This window comes from Babylonia areolata, chromosome 2, assembly GCF_041734735.1.
Source record: "Babylonia areolata isolate BAREFJ2019XMU chromosome 2, ASM4173473v1, whole genome shotgun sequence".
Taxonomy (NCBI): Eukaryota; Metazoa; Mollusca; class Gastropoda; order Neogastropoda; family Buccinidae; genus Babylonia; species Babylonia areolata.
The window spans coordinates 23,727,683-23,755,612 of record NC_134877.1 but is presented as its reverse complement, the minus strand read 5'-3'; the positions used below and the strand labels follow the sequence as shown (position 1 = coordinate 23,755,612).

General features: G+C 41.0%; 1 protein-coding gene across 1 annotated transcript; it reads left to right on the top strand.

Annotated features, from left to right (window-relative positions):
• The first annotated feature begins 7,427 nt into the window (after positions 1-7,427).
• LOC143299354 (NADH dehydrogenase [ubiquinone] 1 alpha subcomplex subunit 10, mitochondrial-like) lies at positions 7,428-23,718 on the top strand. Its single transcript, XM_076612494.1, has 8 exons — positions 7,428-8,059; positions 10,230-10,316; positions 11,209-11,330; positions 11,949-12,037; positions 13,171-13,225; positions 20,984-21,096; positions 21,720-21,834; positions 23,147-23,718. Exons 1-8 carry the CDS (start codon positions 7,507-7,509, stop codon positions 23,210-23,212), a joined length of 1,200 nt encoding a protein of 399 aa, XP_076468609.1. The 5' UTR covers positions 7,428-7,506; the 3' UTR covers positions 23,213-23,718.
• Positions 23,719-27,930: the final 4,212 nt, after the last annotated feature.

Genomic DNA, 27,930 nt, shown 5'->3' with positions numbered 1-27,930 from the left:
ATACAGTTAGCCTGTAAATTTGTTCACCTTGAATATAACCATCACCACCTAACATACAAAATAGGTATGTCAAACCTCAAAATAACTCCAACTGTTGCAACCAAAACATTCTACACAGATGCAACACACATAATCTCTGTGTTTCTTTGTGACTGAATGCTTACATTGTTCCCACAGTATGTCAACAATAGACACACCACTGACATGTTACTGAACATTATCATTTATGCAAGCCAAGATGCACAACATGTAAACCCAAACATGATGTCCAAGCATTGTACCATAATATCAACCTGTAGGAAACAGGAAAGGGGGGGGGGGGGGGGATACCCAAATACCCTGAACCAGTACTCCATTTAGTCATGTATTGGCTACATTGTGTATTTTAACCACTTTTCCCTCAGTCACTAGCCTCAAATACAATTAAGCCATACACATGCTGGCTATGCTCTCTAACAAGTCATGGTATCTGCATCAACACATTCCAGTTACATTAACTGTGCAATACCACATCAGCTAAAAAGGATCTCTCAATGCTCTTGTGACACAACATCACAATTCTACAAACTCCAAACTGTTTCCAAAAACCAAAAAGTAAATTGCCAACAAAGCAAATTACAAGTACAAGCATTACTCACAGCCCCCAACGTTTCAGGGTTCACTTTATATTCATGTAGCAGAACACAGTCCCACTGAGCCAGTGTCTTAGTCACAGAATCCAAGTATACCATAAATCAAGTATTCAACTAAGTCCGAAAAATAGATGCTAGTTTGACACTCACAGCCCCCATGGTACTGTCTTGTCCGTCTGGCTCTCCTGGCCTGCTTCAAGGAAGGAAAAGAAAGAAACCCCACTTGCCTATTCATTTTATCCTCTTCACAAGCTGGCACCTCATGCAAACTATCTTCTGACCCAGAACGTTTCAAATTGGCTGAAGTTAACAGACCAATCTGGGACCAACCGTGCTAGACTTGCACATTCAACACTTTTCTCACAGAACCCAGCATTGTCAAGGAGGAGGGGAGGGGAGGGGGGGGGGGGGGTGATGAAAAGAGGAAGGGAAGGAGGAGGAAAGATCGCCCAGCCCTGATTCTGTTCTAAACAGCTCATGATAAACACACCACACCATGTGGTGACCATTGAGGCAGATGCCATCCTGCCAGAGATCTACATGGGGAGGTAAGGAGGGGGGAGGGGGGGGGACAGGGTTGAGGGTGATGGGAGTGGAAGGGAAAAGGGCACGGGGGTGTATAGGAAGAGAATGGTCAGAGGAGATACCATCTTTACTTAGTATTTCTTGATAACTTGCTCCCTCTGTACTTGGCCAAGGGAAGGGGGGAAAGGGAGAGAGGGTATGGGGAGGGGTGTTGGTGGGGATAGATGCCATGAAAGGGGGGTGGGGGGAGAAGAGTAGGGAGGTAGGAAGGAGGGGTCCATCAGTGCGCAGTGTGTCTGAGAAAATCCCATGCTTCCACCATAGGCGCCTGACACACTATAACATCCACCCCTTGCTTTTGAAAGCAATGTCCTCATTGCTGCAGATCGCATACCAATCAATTGCTTCATGCAAATGGTGAGACAAATTCTCCAACGAAGAGCATTAGCAAAACATTAATACATAAGGATCTTACAGGAATCCCTGTCATCATACATTATCTGATGTATGTCACCTTTACATATTACAAATAAATGCAGAGCATTGTCAGCAACAAAAAAGCAGTACTAAAAACCTTCAAACAAGAAAGGCCAGTATAGAAATTGTAACTTAACAGACTGAATAACCATAAAACATGAAAAGCAGCATTAAACTTCCAGCTAAAACACCACCCTGTACGCAAAATACCAGATCCACTAGCAGGCTACAGCAGCAAGTCTACTCACTGAAAGGTGGTTCACATTAGTCTTGTACATAGCACTACATTTTGGGAGTACTGACCCTGTCAGTCTCCCATCCCAGTTCCTATCCATTTGAGCCGACATTCTAGCACCTTTTGAGCCACAAGACATGTGAATTTCAGGCTTCAGATGAAACCTGGTGCTAGTCTCACACAAACCAGTGCACACTGATTTGCATGATGGTCTGGGAGTCTTGACTGCAGCTTGGCAGTCTAAGTCATTCTCCCTCTTCCAACATTGACCAGGAATCCCTGGATCAGGTGGCATGGGCAGCAGCACCCATTCATCTCGGCATGGATCATCACCATTGCAGTCACCTACTGAATGGCTCTTCATCAGTTTATCTGAAATCCTTTCTTTCAGTTTATGATCCTGCCCCTTGAGACCATTGTGGAAGTCTCTGTGTATTTCATTGTGGGAAACCTTGCTCTTTACTTTGGGGAAATCCTTACCCTTGTGGTTTGGGGAAATCCTATTCCCCACTGCTGACTGGATTTTTCCTTTCCTGACTTTCTTCTTTTTCTTTTTGCCCACAGCCCTGTTCTTAACTAAAACATCTCTCTGACCAACTAGACCTGACACTAGCCCCTGCATGGACCTGAATTTTCCCTCTAACAACAACAGTTTGTCCCCCAGTCGTGCCATCTGTTCCCTGGCCTGTTGCTGTTGTTGGTCCTCTTCCAGCTCTCTCTGCAGCCTCAGGGCTTCATCTCTGGCCTGGATGAAGGTGGTTTGAGGCTCTTGCCTCACTACCTGGCGCAGCTCCCTTTTCAACAAGGCATTCCGGAGGCCACTGATGAAGTGGTCCCTCAGCATGTCAGCGGTGAGGGCCCCAGTCGTCTTCATCTGGATGGTTCTCTCCATGCTGCGCAGAGCATGAGAGTAGTCCATGATGGACTCCTCCGGCTGCTGTACCCTGCTGAAAAGTATGGACAGTAGTGTGGTGACACGCCGTCCATCACCGAACACCCCCAGCAGAATGCCGGTCACCTTCTCTGGGGTGTTGGTGTCCTCCAGGTCCCGCAGCATCAGCTCCCTGCGTGCGGTTCCCTGCAGATGGCTGTAGATGAAGTATGCAGCCATCTCGTCTCCCATGGGGTATGCGGCCAGGACCCTCTCCGCCTCAGTGACGAAGTCCTCAGCTGACGTCTCGCCTGGCTCACCAGTAAATACTGGCAGTGTGGGTGCCGCACACCACTGCATGGGTGACTGCTGTGCTGTGGTAGTAGACATGGTCATCCTTGGGCTGGGTTGGGCTGTGTGCTGCCAAAGCTAAGAGACACCTCACCTGCTGATCCTGTCGGCGACGCCAAGTTGTTAAAAGGGGGGGGGAGAAGAGGTGGGGGTAGGGGTTGAGTAGGGGTAGGTGTAGAAGGTGAAGAGGTAGAGTAGGATAACAGGCAGAGGATAGGTGCACAATCCACTCTCTCCTCGTACCACAGCAGGGTCTTTTAGAAAGATGAATTGAGGTGTTTATTTCTCTAACTTAACAGCACACCTGGAACACACACAATATTAAAACCCAGGTTAAATCAATACCAAAACATATGCTAAACATAATTGCACTGATGTAACAGAACATCATTATGTTGTCTGGACAAGTAAACAATTCCACAAATAACCTTTCTCCATTCTGACACTCAATGTCTAGCCGTACACTCTCTTCTCAAAGAGATCTATGTAAACATGTAAAACAAGCTTCATATAGCTTACCATCAACAATCAGTGGCACATAAGTTAATGCGCACCAAATATATGACTAACAAATACTAACTCCCAGTGTTTAACTCCTGTCAAACCACCATAGAATAATAGCTGTCGCACCAATGGTCTCAAATCTTTTTGAACACATACAGCTATGTGTTACCCCACTGGCATACAACACATGACTACAGCACATGGTAATCACAACTAACAAGTCACACAAGTTCCCCATGTTGCATTATCACCCATGTGCACACACATGTGGAAACACATGAACATACAGTTAGCCTGTAAATTTGTTCACCTTGAATATAACCATCACCACCTAACATACAAAATAGGTATGTCAAACCTCAAAATAACTCCAACTGTTGCAACCAAAACATTCTACACAGATGCAACACACATAATCTCTGTGTTTCTTTGTGACTGAATGCTTACATTGTTCCCACAGTATGTCAACAATAGACACACCACTGACATGTTACTGAACATTATCATTTATGCAAGCCAAGATGCACAACATGTAAACCCAAACATGATGTCCAAGCATCGTACCATAATATCAACCTGTAGGAAACAGGAAAGGGGGGGGGGGGGGGATACCCAAATACCCTGAACCAGTACTCCATTTAGTCATGTATTGGCTACATTGTGTATTTTAACCACTTTTCCCTCAGTCACTAGCCTCAAATACAATTAAGCCATACACATGCTGGCTATGCTCTCTAACAAGTCATGGTATCTGCATCAACACATTCCAGTTACATTAACTGTGCAATACCACATCAGCTAAAAAGGATCTCTCAATGCTCTTGTGACACAACATCACAATTCTACAAACTCCAAACTGTTTCCAAAAACCAAAAAGTAAATTGCCAACAAAGCAAATTACAAGTACAAGCATTACTCACAGCCCCCAACGTTTCAGGGTTCACTTTATATTCATGTAGCAGAACACAGTCCCACTGAGCCAGTGTCTTAGTCACAGAATCCAAGTATACCATAAATCAAGTATTCAACTAAGTCCGAAAAATAGATGCTAGTTTGACACTCACAGCCCCCATGGTACTGTCTTGTCCGTCTGGCTCTCCTGGCCTGCTTCAAGGAAGGAAAAGAAAGAAACCCCACTTGCCTATTCATTTTATCCTCTTCACAAGCTGGCACCTCATGCAAACTATCTTCTGACCCAGAACGTTTCCAATTGGCTGAAGTTAACAGACCAATCTGGGACCAACCGTGCTAGACTTGCACATTCAACACTTTTCTCACAGAACCCAGCATTGTCAAGGAGGAGGGGAGGGGAGGGGGGGGGGGGTGATGAAAAGAGGAAGGGAAGGAGGAGGAAAGATCGCCCAGCCCTGATTCTGTTCTAAACAGCTCATGATAAACACACCACACCATGTGGTGACCATTGAGGCAGATGCCATCCTGCCAGAGATCTACATGGGGAGGTAAGGAGGGGGGAGGGGGGGACAGGGTTGAGGGTGATGGGAGTGGAAGGGAAAAGGGCAGGGGGGTGTATAGGAAGAGAATGGTCAGAGGAGATACCATCTTTACTTAGTATTTCTTGATAACTTGCTCCCTCTGTACTTGGCCAAGGGAAGGGGGGAAAGGGAGAGAGGGTATGGGGAGGGGTGTTGGTGGGGATAGATGCCATGAAAGGGGGGTGGGGGGAGAAGAGTAGGGAGGTAGGAAGGAGGGGTCCATCAGTGCGCAGTGTGTCTGAGAAAATCCCATGCTTCCACCATAGGCGCCTGACACACTATAACAATGCCATGGAAGGGGGAGGGAGGAGAGTAGGGAGGTAGGAAGGAGGGGTCCATCAGTAAGCAGTGTGTGCTGGGAAAATCCCACGCTTCCACCGCAGGCTTCTGACCCACTATAGCAAAGAAATTTAATCAATTTCTCTTTTAAGATAATCATGATAATTACCAGAAGATCCAATGTTTTCTTTGCCCAAACCCGTTAGGTCGGTAGAACGCACTGAAACATAAGCATTGAAGCACAAACCTGTATACTACAATAGAACGCTGACATGGACTACGTGCACATTTGATCTTCTGTATGCTGACACACACGTACGGGGTTCATGAACTAGCAGGTCTGCAAACGATGTTGTTGGAGGTCGGAAAAAATTCCCACTCTTAATCCATCAGACACTGATGCCAGTATCGAACCCATGGCCCTCAAATAAAATCAAAATACTTGATCAATTCACATGGAAATTCATTCATATTGAATCTTCATCTTCTTCGTTCGAAAAAAGCGGACATTCTGGCAAAAGACAGTGCACAGAAGGAGCAGGCCAACAAACTGGTGTCATACGATGAAATCAAGGCACAGCAAGGAATAAAGTGGCGCCTCCAGCACCCCAAATATAACCCAGAAGACAGATACCATTTGCTGGAACGATGGGAACAGGTCAAGATCTTCCGCCTGAGGACTGGACACAACCGCCTGCTCCACCACTTGCACAAAAAATTTGGCATTGGACAGAGTAGAGAGTGCCCTTGTGGTGAGGGACCAATGACAACCAACCACATCCTTCAAGACTGTACGACGCATGCAGCATCCAGGAGGAAGTACTGGCCAACACAGACAGCAGTGGAAGCCAAGCTGTACGGCACCCTGGAGGAGCTGCGACGGACGGCAGCCTTCATCGAGTTCACCGGGCTGCTCATCTAATGGGAGGCGAACGAGGAAGAAGAAGAAGAAGGAAGGATCGGAATGGTCCATCAGTAAGCAATGTGTGCTGGGAAAATCCCACGCTTCCACCACAGGTGCCTAACACACTATAACACTTGATTTTAGTGCGTGTGAGTGTGTATGCTTTTAGGTTGTGTGCGAAGAACGTTTAATATTGGGCTCAGATGATCTCATAAACTGCATTACATAGCACTGGAGAACATCCGTAACGCTCCAAAGGGCGGGAGTGAATCATTATTTGTTTGCAGTTTGTTTGTTCGAGTGTCTGAGTGACTGCAGAGTTTCATGAAAACAGCACCCACTATCGGTATGTGTGTTAAAGATATAGCTACCAAAAAAGGTAAATTTTGTGAATGGGAGAGACAAGATACAACATACAATATACAAGAATACTTTATTATATGTACAAAAAGAAATTCAGGTTGACAGGTTTGTTGGTTATGAAAAAATGGGCAGTTTATCCACAGAAATGCATAGTTCAGTTCAGTTACTCAAGGAAGTGTCACTGCATTTGGACAAATCCATATACGCTACAACACATTTGCTAAACAGATGCCTGACCAGCAGCACAACCCAACACACTTAGGCCTCATTGAGGGAAAATGATAAGAAAATAAGTAAAATAAGATTCCTAAGTGAATGAATAGATAAGTCATTCAATCAATAAATTGATAAATTAAAACAATAGATAAAGATTTCTTTAAAATAAAAGCCATAAAAACAAAAATGACATAATGATAATTATCCTATGAATGATATTAACGTAAATAATAATATTGATGAAATTGATAAATAAATTGATATAGAAATAAGAGTGAACACAGACACAGACACACACACACACACACACACACACACACACACACACACACATGCACAACTGATATGCAACACATATGTAGTCTCGCAAAAATGAAAGCACAGACAAATGTTCACAGACCCGACACACACATTAAGCACACGAGCCCTCACAGAGAGAGAGAGAGAGAGAGAGAGAGAGAGAGATACATAGTGTGTATGTGCGCGCGCGCGCGCGCGCGCGCGTGTGTGTGTGTGTGTACTGATTTGGTTTCAGCGGTTTTCGAAAAAAAGATACTGCGCATGCGCTTCAGCCAGACACAAACTTCCGGGAGCAGCCGTCGGCGTTGGGTTTAGGGTGACATTGAGACCAGAAAACTTCATTCTCTTGTTTTAAGATGGCCCTGATTGTCAACAGGGCAATCAGCGCTATCCAGCCTCATGCTCGACAGCTTCTTCTGGTGCATGTGAGTCGTGCAAAAGCCCCAAATCTGCCATGCACGATTCAAGTTGCTCACTTAACAACGACCCATGGAATGCCAGCCAAACGAAAGTACGCACCATGGCCGTATGAAAAGAGGCCATACAACTCGTTGTATCAGTTCATCGACCACACGAGGAAGCGCTTCGATGACAACACAAAGATTATCCTAATCGAGGGAAACATTGCCGTCGGAAAGTCATGGTTTGGCGAACAAGTTGCCAAGGAATTCGACATGCAATTCGTCCCAGATTGGAAAGATAAGAAAGTATTCTTGAGTGGCAACAACTTTGATCTAAGAACCCTGAACGCACAGCTGCCACCAAGGAGTGGATTCTGTGATATTCCAGCGTTCTACGGCCACACAGCTACCCCTGCTTTGATGAAAACCTTTGGTCGCACCCAGCTGTTAATGTACTACCATCATTTCCATTACTATGTCAGGGCACTTGAGCATCTGTTGAACACAGGTAATTTGCCTAAAGCTCAAAGTCTCAATTCATTGTCATTCAGATTTATGACTGTCTCAGATTTTGATGTAATGCACATAATCAGCTATACAGACATTCTTCCAAGATGCCTGTTATTGTGATCATCATGCAATACGCTATATAATTATGTGATAATATGTGCACAAAAAGTGATATAATTTGACATATTACTGAAGAACTTTGCCAATGAAAACCCATAGTGTTATAAAACAAACAACATGGAACATATTGGTGAGTGAACAACATACCACCAGTTAGTCTGCAACATGCTGACAAAGTTATGATAAACCCTTGACTTCCATATGTAATGTATTCATTATTCATAGACATATATTTTATTATATTTTTCAATGACTTATGTACAGTATGATATTGTGTTCTCAACAGTAACACCATCTCAGTAACTGAAAACAGAATCACAAGGTTGAAAAACTTCTTCCCGGGGCTTTTGATAAGTTAAACTTCTTGGAGGTTCCAAGGACTCTTTTACATTAATCTAGGGGGCTGGAGACTACTTTCACATTCTTATCAAATCAATATTGTTTTATGCAATTATGGGTATACTTAAAATACTAATGAACATATAAAGGCAGCCATAACTTCTAGGTTTCTGGGCCAAGTAGTGGTTAAGGGAATTAACTCTTTTATAACAGACAGCCCTAGCTTCAGGCTGAATTTCCCATGCAGAATTATCACTCTTTTTATAGTTTACATCAAGACATTTTAGAAATCTTTGGAATTGCCTGGACACCAGGTACTGCTCAAGTCATTGTATATGCACTGTGTTCTTTCGATTTTCAAAGCATCAGGGACACATTATAAATTGTCATGAAACCTGCTTTGAATTAATTAGATACATGCTGTACTCGGTTACTCTGCCACCATCATGTTCAGTTACTAAAAATAGAATAATGTTTTAGAGAGAAAGAGACTGATGGACTTACAAATAATAGAGCCAGTGCCAGTGTGTGTATGTGTTGTGTAAGTAAGTTTATTTCAAATTTATTAATAGCATTACAACATTCCTGAACAAGCAGAATACAAATTACAATGTGACAAATAACCTTAAAATGACGAGTTGACAGCAGACTGGGCTGGAAGACAGGAAATGGGTGTGTTATGTATAATATGTAATTTGTGTTTTCAGGTTTGTCTGCTTGTTTTCAGTTGATGATTTTTTATAGGTTTGTTTTACTGCTTTGAAGGAATTTTAATTCAAGTTGTTATTATGCACTGGTTTTTAATTTAATGCAAGCTGTTTCACTGATTTGTAGTTATTTTATTCAGAGTTAAATATATACTGTACATTTTTTTTTTAATTATAAAGCCTGTGCTTTACGGTGCCATGACTGCAGTTAATACAATCAGGAAATGAGGAAATATGTCTATATGTAGAACTATGTTTTTACTTAAATGTTAAATAGATTATATGCACTTGTCTGGATGATATTAGTTACCAGTCTTATAAAGCAGGATTGGCTTGCAGCTGTTGATAATACACTAAGTGATCTTTATTTAATTTGCTGGGTCTCTGCAGATGTATTAAGTAATATGAATCTTACTCTCACTCAGTTATGGGACTGTGGCAGACAGAAGTGCTGACACAGCAGTGTGATTTAGAAGAAAGAAGTGTAAAAGTTGTTTGTTTTTTTATACAGTAAATTAGTAATGTTAACAGACAAGACAAGCCGAGTGAAAACATTCAGCAAAATAACTCTAGATGCTTGAACCAATTGTGTCAAACTTACAGTACACACATGACATATGTATATGTGTGTACTGTGTTTGTTTTGTTTTGCTCTTGTTTTTTCCAGATCTTTTTCCTGTGCTTTCAGAAATCAAAAACTATACTGCTTTCATTTGTTTAAATCTGGCCATTGTTAAGGAAAAACATCTTTATTCTTTTTAAATAAACCAAGAACATACACTGCATGGAAGAATAACTCAGAATGGTTATGCACTGTTCAGTACGAACTTAGTCAAGGACGAGTTTGTCCAGGTTTGTTTTTTGACTTATTTTAGACACAAAATAATGTTAAAAAAATCATGGAGAAACTATTATAAAAAAAGAAAAATAATAAAAAGAAAAAAAAGAAAAAGCGAACACAAACTATATTTCTTGTTGTCATTGTGTTTCCTGACTTTGCAGGGCAAGGGATTGTGATGGAGAGAGGAGTCTTTTCTCACATGGTATTCCACAACGTCCTGCACAAGATGGGCCACTTGTCTGGCAATGGTATGCCTTTGTACTGGGCTTAGGGTAACTGGAAGTGTGTAAATGAATGTGTGTGTGGTTGCACTTGGACTGAAGGAGTTTCTTCTTAACCTGAAGATCACGACTTGTCTTACGGGGTGTGTTTTTTTTGTTTTGTTTTTTTAGTTGTTTGAGTGTTTGAACATAAGGGCACATGCTAGTTTGAATTATATCAGGTGAAACTGAATTATACTGGATATTTAAAGCAGTGAAAAAATCTCCACATTCTGTTCCAGTCATTTTGATCAGCTGTCCAGCTGCAGCTCCATTCTGTCAACCAGCTCAAACTAAGAAGTGACAGTAAAAATTCACTGCATGTGCGAAAAATACTACTTAATTCGGAAATAAACCAGAGGTTGAGGAAGACTTCAGAGATGGATAAAATAAGTTTTTTTAATTTGCATCTTGTATTCAGCAGAGTCCGGAAGCATATTCTCTTTCAACTGATAAAACATTGTATTTTACTTTAGTATTTCCCTCCCTTTTTTCTAATTGAATGGGGTTTTTGTCATTCCACATTGTTTAGTTTTTTACGGTTATTTTATAACATATTTTCTTCCACAATATGGCCATGTGCCTTTAGTTAGAATCTTTGATGTATAAATTTTACAACAGATACACATTTGTGTGTTTGCATAAGACTACAATATTGAATCTGATTTAATATTGTTGACGTTCTAGATTTATTTAATGTTCATTCTTGTTTCAGTGTGCACTTTGCATTGCATTACTGGGCTTTGTGTAATGCAATTTTGTTGATGTAGAATATACTTTGTTGAATTATTCATAATATTATCAAATTCATCGTCCATTGCTCAGTGGGGTTTTTTTTTTTAGATTGTGAAGATGCATGTCACCATTTATTTTGTTCCAGCCTTGAAATATCTCAACTTTGTGTATGACAACACTGTGTGCGAGATGTGGCGTCCTCATTTGGTCATCTATCTGGATGCCCCCATCGACTTTGTGCGCACCATGATCAACAAGCGCAACATAGTGAGTGTCATTCAGCTCTGCAGCATAGATTTTTAATGATTTCCTTTGGATAAAGTCTGTGAATGTGATTAACAAATGCAATGTGCTGAGTGTCTTTCAGCTACGAAGCTTAAATTTCAAAGTATTCATCCTTGAATAATGTCAGTGATTAACAAAGACACTGTGGTGAGTGTCATTCAGTTAGAACTGTAGCTTTGATTTTATCCTTGGTTTAGTTCTCAAGGGCTTTGTTCATTGTATACACACAGCCCTAGGTAAATTATTTATGGATAAAACCATTGAAGACATTGTTGGGGTTAACAAAGCCATAGAGATTTTATTCATGGATAAAATCGTCGAGGCCATTGTTGGGAGTAAACAAAGCCACAGAGAACTTAATTATGGATCAAATTATTGAGGACTTTGTTAGTTGATATAAACAAAGCCTAGAAAATCTATTTATCAATAAAACCATTGAGGTCTAACTTACTTAACTGGGTGTAAACAAAGCCTGTGATAACTTACTTATGGATTAAATCATTAAGGACTTTGTTAATTGGGGTAAAGTTAACAAAACCCAAGAGAACTTATTTATGGATAAAATCATTAAGAATTTAAACTACATGTTGTTTTCATCAGGGATGGGAGGCCAAGAGCCCAATCATCACAGATGAATTCCTCAGAACCATGGACAGATTCTACAAAGAGAAATACCTGCCATACATGAGGTGAGTCCAGATATGTTAACTTTCTGTCCAGTGTTTTCAGAAAGTTTTTATTTGCATGTTTGTGTGAAGCATGCCTTGATATATTGATTCAGCTTAGAAATGAAAAATAATTACTGGACTTAAATTAAAAAGCAACAACAAATAAATATAAATTATGCTCTACAAAGTCCAGCTAGAAGATTGATTCTAATGTTACATTGGCATTGCTGTTGTGTGGCATTGCGCACAAGCAGTTTTTATCAGAAATACAGTTATGTGTAGATGAGAGTATCTCATTTTTCCACTCATGCCTTATGTGGGTAATTCACTATTTGTGTTGTTATGGCTGATTTGATTTTTTAGAATGTTTTTCAAGTATTTTATGATTGCTCAACTGAGTTTATTGGTAATATGTTTCTGTTACACTTGTGTTTGAAACTGAGTGCAGGCATTCATGTACAAACATGTATGTAAGCATGTAGGTGTGTTTCTGTGAATGTGTGTTTACATGTGCTTTTTTGCCTTTGTGCATGGGTAGCAGTAGTTGTACTTTTATTTGACAGTTTTCACATGATGTTATTTTAGATATGTGTGTGTGTGTGCATGTTTGTGTGTGTGTGTGTGTGTGTGTGAGCAGTGCATTTATAATGCAACATAATGCAGGCGCATTTATTCACAATATAATATTAGTTCATGCATGAGTATGCATCCACACACAGTTATTCATTGACACAAACCCAAGAGCAGCAGCAACAAAAATGAAAGAATGCCTTTGAAAGATTACAATGATGAAAGAAATAGTGTGGTTTGGGATGTCTGATGATGGACTATCTGATGAATAAGCTGCAAATGTCATGAGGAAATGTGTAATTATGGATGGTCTCTACAGGTGGAAATGAAACATATTTTGTACTTATATGGATGATTGATCTGTTAACTTCTGTGAGAATTCTCATCTTTATAAAGTGTAGTTTTGGGGGATTTTTTTTTTTTTTTTTAATATGTTGTGAACAATGTATCGGCTACAGTTACCCTGCTTATACATGTTTTATTCTAAAGCACAGTGAGCATGCTCAGAATGGGATACAACCCTCAAGAAGATTTTGTGTAATCATTATGATTGTCACTATATTTTTGTTTTCTTTATCTCACAGCAAGTACAGTGAGGTGATCACCTATGACATGACTGATCTTCCTGAATGGGAAATCGTAAGTGCTTGCATGTGTGCTTGAATTTTACCTTGGAGAGAATTGTGTTTATGACCAAATATTGCAAAGAGATATTGCACTGAAATTTTGCAGAGCTAGAAAAAGAGTTTGCGTTGTTTTTTGCAGTGGCAAAAGAATCATTTTTGATTTTATGCTGTTGATGTTAATGGTGGTGCACTGATGGTTGTCTAATAAGAATTGTCCGCAAATGCGTTGACAGACCCACTGGGAAAATGTGAAGCTCAAGTATGAATTTCCTCTTTCTCCCACACTGGTCTGTTGCTTACCATCTGGAAAATATTTGTACTTGAAAATTGTGGTTTGGGGGCTTGTAGTCCTTTAGCAGCCATGAAGTGTGAGTTGCCTGAGTGCAGTTTTTAGCCATATAATGATATATGTATATTTAACGTTTTGAAGTGGATTTTTTTTTTTTTTTTTTTAGAAATGTTCTTTACACTTTTGTAGTCATATGGTGGTGGGGTTTGTTTTTGTTTTTTTTAATCCTTTGGCTATGCAGCTGATACAGTGGACCGTGCCAGAGGCATGATTTGGGATTATGTATTTTGTAATCCAGTTTTAATCATACCCAGTTCCCCTATTTTGTTACCAGGTGTAATATTACTTTGTTTTGAGTGCAGTTGAAGTAGGAAGGTGGCAGAATGGCTGCCAAAATTCCATGAGCATCTGGGTTCAAATCCAGCTCTCACCTTTTCTCCCAAGTTTGACTGGAAAATTGAATTGAGTGTCTAGTCATTCAGATGAGACGATAAACCAAGGTTCCGTGTGCAGCACCTATTTGGTGCTCTGAAAAAGAACCCATGGCAATGAGTGTTGTCCTCTGGCAAAATTCTGTCGAAGAAACCCACTCTGATGAGTACACAAATATATATGCATGCACTTAAGGCCTGACTGAGCGCATTGGGTTATGCTGCTAGTTGGGCATCTGCCTGGCAGATGCGGTGTAGTGTATATGGATTCGTCAGAACACAGTGACACCTCCTTAAGAAACTGAAACTAAAACTGATTGAATACAGTTGTTTCTTTTGCTATCTTTTTGTTCATACATCATGCTCAGCCCTGATGTGGCCCCATGCACTTAGCTGGGTGATAACAGAAGTCGCTGGCCACGGCAGTTCACCCTCTTCCGAAATCGCACATTTAGTCCTGGCTTCTTTTTATCATGCACATGGCCTCCTGCCTAACCCGTTCAGCCACAGAGCGCACTGCACGCGGCGCACTGTATCTAGGTCACAACTTTCCCTGACTATTGCAGTCTTTTGGCTGTGCGGTCATGCGTTGGATTGCCTGTGTTTGTGGATCTATAAAAAGTGTGCATCTGTTTTTTTGTGGAAAAAAAATAGGGACGAATCTGGCTCCAGGTGTTGTCTTTCGCCTGACAAAATCTGGTGTCTGAAACGCGTATGTGAGTGACTTAATTATACGAATTAATAACTGACGATTTAAGGTCTTTGTGAGGCAGGTCAGATAGATGCTACACACTGGCACTGTGCCAGGAAGCTGAGTCATTGCAGTGAACTGGTGGTGACTTGTGTGTATAATCGTTCTAGTTAGCAGCGTCGCAGAAGAAAGTCACATTTGATATTTAGAAAAATAAAAAGAGTTAAGAAACATAGCAACAGTAATAGCAGCAGCATTAGGTGTAGTTGCAATTGTGGTGGTAGTGGAAGCGGTAGTCAAAGTCGTATACACGTAGTACTTTTCATAGCAGTGTTGATTAGCTCAAGTGTGTGTGTGTGTGTGTGCGTGTGTGTGTGTGTGTGTGTGTGTGTGTGTGTGTGTGTGTGTGTGTGTGTGTGATTGATGGGCCATTGAGTGTCTACACTGCACACATATATGTACCTCTCAGTAACACATTCATTGTAGAATTTCATATATAGATATGCGTATATTATGAGTGAAAGTCAAGAAAAGTGAAGTTTGTATTATGCTGGTTATGTTTGGTTGTGCTGGTTTTGCGCTCAAGTTACAAGATCATAAGCAAAATTGATACAACTACTGCTCAGTACAGCTCAAAACACTAACAAAGCAGAAGCAACAGTGACAGTAGCAGTAACAGCAAGATCACGAATCAACAAGAGTGAAGTATTAGTAGTAGTCAGTCTTTTATTTGTCTTTTCTTTCCGCTCTTTTCTGCATCTCCTTTCTTACTGTTTGTGAGTGTTGTTGTATCTAGACATTGAAATCAAATATGGAGCAAAGTGATCACTCTCTCCCAAAGCATATACAACATTTAAATTCTTTGTGTAGACTTTGTGGGAAAAGGTCCAAGAGGCTTCAGAAAGATAAAAAGAGGTCATCAACAACATGTCTAAGTATTGCTTCTGATATCAATAGATTCTACAGTCTGAATGTTTTGGAGGACAGGGAGGGGGTGCACCCAAAAACAGTGTGTGTGTGTTGTACCGTGCGGTTGAACATACTGCACAAACGCACAAATACTTCAGGATCAATAGCCACTGCACTGGCACAAATTGATGAAGCTTCTCGTTTATGGTGTCAGTTTGATCCAAATCTAACAGAAAGCCAGTGTCCAATATGTGATCACTTTCGACAACAGAGTAGGGGTGGAAGACCAGAAAAAAAGGTAAAGAAATCTGGTGTTCCCAAACAACAACAGTGCCAGTCAGACACTCAAGTGGATAATGATATTTCCTTCTGTATCCCTGCTGCGTCCACGTCAACCCCAGAAAAAGATCCAAGGACAGCATCAGTGCAGACAGTTTCAACAGGCATCGATAAAGCAATGTCTCCTTTCAAACAGCAAATTCTACGGCCCCTGAGTCAGTTGACGGCACCTTTGACCCAGCAAGAAAGAAAATATTTGACTAAACTTGTTTGCATTGAGATGTCACAATCCAGTGACAAAATGACTGTCACATGCAAAACTGGTGGGCAACCTATTGTTTTGAAAAAAATTATCAAACCGCGGAAAGCATCAGCGCAAGCCCGGACCCCACTCAGAAAGAAACGTGCAAAATTCATGAATGCAATCCGGATGAATGTGTCTGGAAATACTGAAGAAGACGCGGCCAAGCAGCAGGGCACAGAACTGAAGGCAGCAAACAAAGCCCGCAAGAAACTGGTTCTCAAAGAAGCCAACTGTGCTCCAGTGACCATATCAGCAAAGGAAGGTGCTGCTATCCGTGCAGGGCTTAGCATCAGTTTGACAAAATACAGGCAAGGTAAATGTTTACTCAGAAGACTTGGGATTAATTTTGCCAGTGAAAGGAAAGAGAAAAAAGAACAAATTAAGGCACAATGTGCAGAAGTAGAAGGCCAGATGAGAACCCTAGAGGTATGGAATGATAATGAGGGGCAGATGGAACTACTTCCAACTCCATCTGCAGGCATTAAGGATGTCCCAGCTTTTGTCAACAAATTGCTGGATGCTTATGACAGTCAGGGCCGTCTAACATGGCATGATGGGAGCATACCTGAGAGTGAAATCTGGGTTAAGATTGGTGGAGATCATGGTGGTGGGTCATTTAAACTTATGCTTCAGGTCGCAAACCTTGCCAATGCCAACTCAAGATACAACACTTGTGTCTTCAACATAGCAGAATGCAAAGACACCCCAGAAAATTTGAGGAGGCTGTTGGATCCCTACAAAGACCAAATCAAAGAACTCCAGACCATGCAATGGAGAGGCAAGCAAACTTGCTTGTTTCTGTTTGGGGATTATGAGTTTTTAACTAAGATGTATGGATTGTCAGGTGCACAGGCAATTCACCCATGCCTGTACTGTACATCATCCAAGACACAGATCCAAACACCACCTGAATACAATGATGGAAACATCACCCAGAGGACCGTAACTCAGATCAAGAGAAATTATCAGAAGTACAGACAGGCAGGAAAAGTGAAGTCAACAGCAAGACTGTACAACAATGTGATCAGGAAACCAGTTTTAGATATAGAACTGGAGCAGGTCACACCACCCTACCTTCACATCTTGCTGGGTATTGTGAAAAAACATCATGACCTGTTGGAGCAAGAATGCCATGCACTTGATCAGCAGTTAGCAAGAGCTTTGGCTCGTAGGGAGGACATAAGCTGTAACACCTTCACTGCAAAATTTTGGCAGCATGTAGAGCAAATCAGATCACTTGAAAAGAGAAAGAAATATTTGAGACTTCTCAAAGCCAAAGCAAGATTTCAGAATAACCGTGGCCTTCGAAAAAAGGTACAGGAAACACAAGAAGAAGTCGATGAAATGGAATCTTCAATGAATCCATTGCCATTCCGTTCAGGGCCAATCACTACAAATCTGGACACTGTACTGAGGGAAAACAGGATAATCCCACAAGCTTACCATTCCAGGGCCTTCAATGGAAACCACTGCAACAAGTATCTTAAAGAACCAGTGTACACAAACATCTGTCAGAGTGTTGTGGACAAGACAGAGGAAGTCACTGACAACAACACACTGCAACTAGCTGTCAGCGCCAGGATAGTCTGTGCCAAGTTCATTGAGTTAAATGCACACTATTCTGATGTACATAGGCGAATCTCACACCAAAGACCAGTGACTGAAGATGACATTGAAGGTATTGAAACATCCATCAGATGGTATATGTCATTTTTCAGAGTGAGGTTCCCCCAGATACAAATAATTCCTAAACAACACCTACTGGAACATCACTGTGTCCCCTGGATCAGAAGATGGGGGACAGGTCTGGCACTTCTGGGAGAACAAGGAGGAGAGGAGACACATGCCACAATCAACTTCTTGTTGAAGAGGATCAAGGGACTGAAGAACAAACAGCAGCAGCTCACATTCCTCCTTACTGAGCATCTGACCCTAGTGTCACCTCTGTTACAAGGACTGATTTTTCCTCACAAAGTTGTGCACTGAGTTCTGCAGAGTTTTCAAACAACTGTAAAAGGCCTATCTTCACACACCCAAAGTGTATAAGACATGACTGTATTGTAAAATCAAAATAATACTATGTAAACTTGTATATTTTGTACCTCTTCAGAAACACACACACACGCACGCACACACACACACACACACACACACACACACACACACACACACACACACACACACACACACACACACACACCACACACACACACACGCAAAGAGCACGCACGCACACACACACACACACACACACACACACACACAGCACACACAGCACACACACACACACACACACACACAGAGCACACACACACGCGCGCGCGCGCGCCCACTACCGCACACGCACATACTGTTTACATGTTTTAATTTGTCCTTTCCCTCATGTACATCTTTCAAATGAATAGATATGTCATAAAAATGTATTATATTCTGTTGTATTCATCCACATACCAAAAATTTGTGTTTGTGTGAGTGTGTGTGTGTGTGAGTGTGTGTGTGTGTGTGTGTGTGTGTGTGTGTGTGTGTGTGTGTGTGTGTGCGCGTGTAAAGTCAAGATTTTATTTATTGATGGTAAATTGAATAAGCAACAATTGCTTTTTTTACATCATGTGTGTGAGCGCGCACGTGTGTGTGTGTGTGTGTGTGTGTGTGTGTGTGTGCACGCGTGCGTGCGTGCGTGTTGGAGGTGGTGGTGGTGGTGGTGAAGTGCAAATAAACAGTTTGTTTAATCTGAAGATACGCATCCTTATGAACTTTTTGTATATGGTATGATATGCTTGCAGATATAAAAAATATTCCAAAATTAAGCTTTTTATTATTGTAAGTTACAGTATAACACATTTCCATATATAACATTTGGAAATAATGTGTAGACGGGTGTTGGGTTGTAACAGGAGGAAGGTGGAATTAAAGCAGATTAAAACAAAGCTTTAAACACAGGTTATAGATCACAAGAAATACAGGCGCTGGGTGGATGAAACATTTATATTTTGAGCAGCAGTGAGTTCAGAATCTATACCTGATGTGCTGAAGTAGTTGTTAGGAACATGTATGGTGCTGAGACTATCAGAGAGCCAGTAGTCAGTGAGTTTTTTTAACATTGTGATATGTGAGTGGAGTAACTACATAATCAACATCATAAAATGGCTCCATTTGGTGAGTACAATAATGCATGCATGCATGTGTGTGTGTGTGTGTGTGTGTGTGTGTGTGTGTGTGTGTGTGGTCTATTGTCATTTCATGTGCATATGCCTCCTATTCGTGTGTGTGTGTGTGTGTGTGTGTGTAAATATATGCATGTTACAAGCACTTCATGTCTATGGCATGCAACACGCACAACATTATTTCTTTATAAAGTAAATGCTATAATAATAATAATTCCAAATGCATGTTACAAGCATTCCGCATACAAAGCATGCTACAAGCGCCTCAAATGTATTTTTGTGTGTGTTAATGTGTGAATATTACATTCTTCTCTCTCTCTGTCTGTCTGTCTCTTTCTCTCTCCCTCCCTCCGGGCCCTCCATCTGTGTGTGTGTGTGTGTGTGTGTGTGTGTGTGTGCGCGCGCGCACGCGCGCTCCTTCTCTCTAACTATTTTTGTTCGTTTTTGTTTTGTACAAATGTGCATTAGTGCTTTGTCATTCATTTTCACTCATGTTTTCCATATTTCAGCATGTCACTTTTTGGAACCTGTTAAAAAAAAAAATTACAATCACCTCTCCCTCCCTTTTAAAAAAAAAAAAGAAAAGAAAAACAAAGTGGCGAATTTCAGCTTGCACAATGAACAGGAATATAGTCATGTGTGTCGGGAGGGGCGTGGGGTGATATAATTATAAAAGGTGTGTGTGCGTGCGCGCGCGTGCGTGCGTGCATGCGCGCGCGCGCGCGCGCGTGTGTGTGTGTGTGTGTGTGTTAAACAGTGGGAAGGGGATGTATGATTGGGTTTGGTTTGCTGTCGTGTTTTTTATCTCTATGATGTATCACATACTTCACCAAAGTTAATTTGTCTTATGAGGATCATGCACTTATTCTGATACTGATATATAATGTACTGGTATGTATATAAATGTATGTGTATATAATTATGTATATGTATACATGTGTATATATGTATTGTTGTGTTTTGCTTGTGTGTGTGTGTGTGTGTGTGTGAGTGTGTGTGTGTGTGTGTGTGTGTGTGTGTGTGTGTAAATATATATATATATATATATATATACAGAGAGAGAGAGAGAGAGAGAGATTCCCTCATGTGAATGCAAATATTCGCAGACACATCACACTGGCACCGTTGTGTGAGTGTGAGAACTAACACATGGCCGGGATGCCACACCTAACAGTACTGTAGCTGACTATTCCCTCTCTCCTTCCCTTCTCAAGCCCCTTCTCAGCAGGTGGCCTGCGGCAAGGTCAGTGGCAGGCAGCGTATTATCTAGCTGGTCCCATTCTACAGCGCGCTATGCATGGCTTTACTCTGTGCAAGTCGTTTTTCTGTTCTGCGGCTGTGGGTTATTCCTTGGGTCTGGAGTTACCAGAGCTTGAAGATGTTTCGTTACTTCAGTTTTTCGTCTTCAGATAAGTAAATGCCGCCTACTTGGAACTAAAGTGCAAGGCATAAACTGCCGTGTGGCAAGTATCAGCTTTAGGACACACATATTTCTAATGCATTGATGTGGAAAAAAAATGCAGGTAGTTGGGCCACAAATAGGCTTGTCATTTACACACAGAGCAAAGAGAAATGGGCACTTTGATTGATAGTGTGGCACTGCAGTGGTGTTGTAAGCTAATATTTCTGATTGGAAGTGTTCTGGTGGAGAGAGTGAATTGTGCTGATGTTGTCCTGTTGAGTGTTGTGGTGACATGTCTGCAGATTGTGGAAGAGCTGGAGAGCCTGGACTTGGATACTCAGCCCTTTGACAATGAAGACAAGTTCAAGGACTGGCAGTCTGAGTTCGAGGATGATTACAACCTCATGCGCATGAAGTCAGTGGCTGCTGGGAGTTGTAGTGTTGGGGAAATTGTGGTTAAGAAGTGTAGTTTGATTCTTGACGGAGTATCCATCAGCTGAATTCCATAAGCTCATCAAATCATGTATAACTATCTTATGTATTGCATGGTGCATTTAACAGTGTGATAGAATTACATGTTGTTGATTTTATAATTTTGTTTGAAATAAAATCATGAAAGAAAATGGGCCACACTCAGTGAACCCATGCACACCCACATGCACATGCACAAACACAAAGACACACACATAAACATGCACACACACACACACACATACTAACACACGCACTCACAGAATAGCAGCCAGGAAGGCACTGGATGCAGTAACTGTTTATTTTTTTGTTTTTTTTACATCATTGTAGTACTTTCATAACACAAGCAGGTGGTGCATTGTATATGGTTCAGTCTGCACACCTTGACGCCTCCCTGAAACTGAATAGCAGTCTGTTATTTCTAGCATAAGAACAAACGAATCACATGTGAGCCATGCAGTCTTTGTCTCTTGCTATTTTTCAGTGTGGATGTTGTTGCTCTTTTTTTGAATTCGCTTGTGTTCAGTGGTAGTTGTGTGTTGATGTGCGTTTGTTTTTGGGTTGCAGCCTTGCCAAGAAGTGGCAGATTGACAACCTGTTCAACATGTCCAAACCGTGGGATGCCCCAGAGCTGATGACACACCCTGAAGACTTGGACGTCGTCTACCAGGTTGTCCGAGAGGTCAGTTTCCCTCTCTGTGTCTGTATCTTTTGTGTCTCCTGTGCTTGATATCTGTGTCTGTGTCTCTTGTGGTTCATCTCTGCGTCTGTCTCATGTGCTTCATGAGTCTGTATGCTGTGTGCTTCAGTTCTGTGTCTGTATCTCCTCTGCTTCAACTGTGTCTCTGTCACCTGTGCTTCATCTGTGTGTGTTTTTGTGCTTCAATTCTGTGTCTGTCACCTGTGCTTCATCTGTGTGTGTGTGTTTTTGTGCTTCAACTCTGTGTCTGTGTCACCTGTGATTCATCTGTGTGTGTGTTTTTGTGCTTCAACTCTTTGTCTGTGTCACCTGTGCTTTATCTGTGTGTGTGTTTTTGAGCTTCAACTCTGTGTCTATGCCACCTTTGCTTCATCTGTGTGTGTGTTTTTGAGCTTCAACTCTATGTCACCTGTTCTTAATCTGTGTGTGTGTGTTTTTGTGCTTTATCTCTTTGTGCTTCATCTCTGTGTCTATGTCTCCTGTGCTTTGTCTCTGTGTCTGTATCTCCCGTGCTTCCTTTCTGTGTCTGTATCACATAACTTGTCATTGACAGACATGACGGGTGATTGACAGACATGATATGGAATTGACAGACATGATGGGTGATTCATTGACATGACTTGTGATTGACAGACATGACATGACATAGTGGGTGATTGACAGACATGATATGGATTTGACCGACATGATGTTTGGTGATTGTATTTTATTTGCATTTCTCTTTTCTTGCCATAACAGATTTCTCTTTGTGAAATTCAGGCTGCTCTCCCCGGGGAGAGCGCGTCACTACACTGAGAGTGCTACCCATTTTTTTGTATTTTTTCCTGTGTGCAGTTTTATTAGTTTTTCCTATCGAAGTGGATTTTTTCTACAGAATTTTGCCAGGAGCAACCCTTTTGTTGCCATCTTTTACGTGCGCTAAGTGCATGCTGCACATGGAACCTCAGTTTATTGTTTCATCTGAAAGACTAGCGTCCAGACCACCACTCAAGGTCTGGCTGGGGTGGGGGGGGAATATCGGCGGTTGAGCCGTGATTCGAATCAATGCACTCAGATTCTCTACCTATTACCTCTAGGCCATCACTCCACTCTTGATTGACATGACTTGTGATTTATAGACATGTCAGCTAATCTGTATTTCTATTAGTTTATTTCAGTATGGATTCAACTACTTAACATGGCTAGGCACACACATCTTTACTCCTCCCCTGTCTTTCTCCAAGGTTTGACACCTGCGCATTCTTCCTGCCCTTCTTGCTGCCCTGTTCAGTGTTGGTGTTTCATTGTGTTGCAGCACCCAGAGGTGAAGTACAAGTGTGGTTACAACCCACAGACCACCAACGTTCTGCTGAAGTGGTGAACGGCTCTGCTGCACCATTGCCGGATGAATGGTGCTGCAGTCACAGCCCAAGCCACGTCTCTCTGTTGTTTGTGCGATGTTTGCTGGCTGAAACACCCATCTTCCTGTAGTGAGGAAATAGACCTCCAAAGTTGAACATTGGATAAAACAAACTTACTGTGATGTGATGTTCTATTCACACATTAATCTGAACTGTAATTTTGTGTGGACAGCAAAGATGTGTCTTGTATTGTTTCATGCCCAGCACATCTGAAGCGTGTTGAAACAATGTAGCAGTATGGCAGTAGTGATATGATTGATACATAGTCAGTAAGATCTATTGTCAAAGACCGTTTCTTGTTCACAAATCACTTTGTCATGATGGAACTCAAAAACTGAAGGAAACACAGTGGCAGAAGCAGTTTCTTTTTTCATTATCCCAACATTTCTTTTTACATTATTGTTGTTTGAGTTGTCTGATGCCATCAGTATGAAAGCATTGGGTGTTAAATAAAAGATGAAACAAGTTAATTGTGTTGATATGACAAAATTACCTGCAACCATGAGGGAGTGGTGTGGATATGGTTGTATTCTGTTGAACTTTTCTTGCTGTGTTAAGTATAGAAAGAAGATGGATCTGACAGCCTTGAACCTTGTTTTCAATGAATAATCACACCATCAAAAATAATGCAGTCAGATTCATACGTACACACACAGCTACACTTGCACAGACCCACATATCTCACCTGCACTCATGCAACATAATTTTCATGTATGAGGAGCACCCAAGGAAAATGTGCTGCCAACAAAAATGCATGGAGCCACAAAGTCAATGGATTCGGCAGTCTCTCCAGTCTTAACGCACCTGTACTGAAAACAGAGTTTGCTGCCTTTCAGTATTACCCTCACAGTCCAGAAATTTGGTACAAATGTATGTGTGACACATTCACGAAAACGTCATGAATATGAAATTACCGGTAATCAATTTACAAGCATCAGAACTCCACAGAACCACAAAACAAAATTGACAGAGGTGAAATAAAATGAGAAAACTGGCTTTTCTTGATATGTTATGAATGTTCTGCATGACTGGACCATCAACTTGATGGAAACACAAACCAGTCCACTCAGACCTGCCAATTCCTGAATGCTAAATATCACAAAATGTATGAATTGTCAGAACTCTGTCCCTTTTTTTCTGTAGAACCTGTGCTGTCAGTATGACAAATGATAATCAAGAAAAAGAGATGGAACATACCAAATATTGTTGCAGTCCAATGGATTAACTCTTTCCATACGAACAGCGAAAGAGACGACGTTAACAGCGTTTCACCCCAATTACCATCATCAAAATATTGCAAGCGGAAGGCTCTTACACTGAAGACGTGAATGTTGACAAAGACTACCACAATTCTGATGACGGAAGTTAAAGGTTGGGTCATTCAGACACCCACTGGACATCCGAGGGGTCTGTATAGAGGAGAAGAGAGGACTGGCCGTACTGAGTGAGTTAAGAAAAAAAGTAAGCCTACACAGGTTTTATTTTCTGTCTACTCCTAAGGTTATGACCAGAAACCAGTCAATAACAGGAAGTCACTCAATAACCATTTTTGTAAAAGGTGTATCAGAAAGGGCCATTCCATATACATTTTTTTAATCTTTTTTTTTAAGGACTATCAGAAGATCATTTCTTAGCCATTAATGTGAAAGAACTAACAGAAAACATCATTCCATTGCCATTAATGTGAAATGACTATCAGAAAAACGTCAGCCCATAACAATTAATGTGAAATGACTATCAGAAAATACCATTCCATTAACATTTTTTATTAAAGGATTATCAGAAAAGATCATTCCATAACCACTGATATGAATCAGAAAGGACTATCAGAAAACATCATTCTATACCCACTGTTGAGAAAGGACTATCAGGAAATTTCATTTCATAACAATGTGAAAGGACTATCAGAAAAACTAAAGTAAAAGTGGAGAAAATTTAAATTCCTCCATCACTTAGACAGGACATCAGATGACATATGATACAAAAGTAAGTGAAGTCAGCGTTAGGGGAAAAACGTTTTTAAATTTTTTTTTCTTTTATTTTCTCTTTGTTTTTTGTTGTTGGTTTTCTGTGTTGTTTTTATTCCCCAAGTTTCTTTAAATCTTGGTTTAATGAGTGAGAAGCACATTCTTTCACATTTTACCAGTGAAATGAAATGTCTTTTTACAAAGAATTATGAATTTTACAATAATGGTTTTTTACAACTCTTTTTTTTTTTTCAAAGAGATCTCAGCAACAAAACATGTTGACCATTCTAAGCCCTAGTGTTAAATTTGGGTATGGAGAGTACAGGCCTGATCTTTCCTGAAACTCAAAACAGTCTGAAGGCATTGTTTTTGTTATTCAAGCATGAGTGCACACCTCCAGAAAATCAGGACACCAAGGACACACATGCACTATGTGTTATATTACTCTTTTATCATAACAGATCGTGTAAAATTCAAGCTGATCACCCCAGCAAGAGCACTTTGCTACAGAGCAGTGCCATCTTTCTTTTCTTTTTCTTTTATCTCTCTGTATGTGTATTTCTTTTCCTATCAAATTGGATATTTTTACTACAAAATTTTTTCAAGGACAAACCTTTTGTTGCTGTGGGTTCTTTTACGTGCTCTTAGTGCATATAACATGGGACCTTGATTTATTTCATCCAGATAACTAGCATCCAGACCACCATTCAATGTCTAGAGGAGTGGAAGAAATACATGCTAGTGTGGGATTCGATCATGTGCGCTTAGTCTCTCGCTTCATATGAAGACGTATTAATAGGCCACCACATCACCATGTGTGTCTGAACACCAAAAGGAAGCGTGTGAGGGGCACCCGAAACAACACTCTCTCAGACCATTTGGGCAACAGCACAATTAGTAATGCTGATGGAATTGATAGCCAAGTGGTAGGAGCATTAGACTGCCATCTAGGTTCAGCCCCAGCTGCCTGCTGAGTAAAGGGTGAACATTATTTTCCAGGACAACTCATGTGGACTTATTGGAAGACTACGATCTCAATGATTTAAATTTCAATCAGTCCATAACTTCTTTTTATACACTTACTTAGGAAAGAATTGTATAGGTAACAGTCATCAATGTTTTTGGTATCTCAAATCCAGGAATAAAAGGCTGCACCCAAGACCTTCCACATTTAAATTATCCTAACACTCTAAAAAAAAATATGAAAATGAAGGGGGGCGGAGGGGGGGACTGTTGCCTGGCTCTATTCTGTAGAGGGGGACTGGGGTAGAAGGTGCTAGAACAATCAGTTAATATGATTGTGGACCATCAACAACGAAGAAGAAGAGGAGCAGAACTGATGTAAAGTTTTACAGTCATGGAGGCTACACAATCAGTAACCAAGAACAAGGAGAGAAAGGCCACGAAATCTGTGATGATTTGTCTGTATTTTGTATGATGAGGATGCTCACCATGTTGCTAAGGAAATTTTAGGTTTTTTACAAGGTGACAAGGCTATCTCTAACTGATAGCCGAGTGGTTTAAGCGTTGGACTTCCAAGTCTGAGGGACCATGGGTTCGAATCACGGTAACGGCACCTGGTGGGTAAAGTGTGGAGATTTTTCCGATCTCCCAGGTCAACATATGTGCAGACCTGCTAGTACCTGAACCCCCTTCGTGTGTATACGCACGCAGAAGATCAATTAATACGCACGTTAAAGATCCTGTAACCCATGTCAGTGTTCGGTGGGTTATGGAGACACGAAAATACCCAGCATGCATGAACCACGACAGAGTCATCGGCAATTCGATGTTGGTCGTGTCACGGACAGAAAGAAAGAAAGAAGCTTCCTCTCATAGTAATTGACGACATCGACATGGTCCAGGAGATAAAGACACCTGCAGTGTTGGCCTGAACATTTTAGCAGCAAGGCCTCAATGGTCAGCGTGGGTGTGTGGGTGTGTGTTGGGGGGGGATGGGGGGTATGCCAAGATCAGTAAATCAGTAAATGTGGTGTTGCGTTTTCAGATCATTTTGGACAGTTTGACACCTCCATGAAACTGAAAACTCAAACTCCCTATTCCAAAGACGCACATGATATGTGAAGTGGCTGGCTTCAGACTATTATCGTCCCATTCTTCATCTGAGTCCACATAAAACAGGACTCAGAGGATATGAGAGCCGGACATGGATTAAAAAAATCCCACAATGACACACCTGCAATGGAGTTTGAACCTACGATCTTCTGTTCACTTTGCTTGATGCTAAAGAAATCTAAATATACAAAAAAAAAATGCTTTGTCACTTTGTTAGAACCTAAAGATTAAATTTTAATTTAAACGAAGTATGCAAAGAGACTAAGGCTTTTGACACACAGCCGGCGAACAAACCTGAAGGTATCCGTTGTGCAGTTCTGTGCTGCGCCCCCATGTTTCATAGTAAATTAAACGAGGAGAAGAAGAAAAAAAAAAGTTGTCACTTCGAAGAAAGATAAATATTTTATATCTAAGCTGAGTATGCGAAACAGGATTGAGATTTTATACGTAAATAATGTATACAAAATAGGAGTAGTATGATGACATTGCACATTCGGTTTATTGTTAATGTGACGAGGAATGTTGAGTCCGTAGAAATTTTACTCTCGTGAAAAAAAAGTGAAAAAAAAACAACAACAAAAAACCCCCCAAAAACCACTTCTTTGATACGGAAACAGGGTTTTCGTTGCACGTGC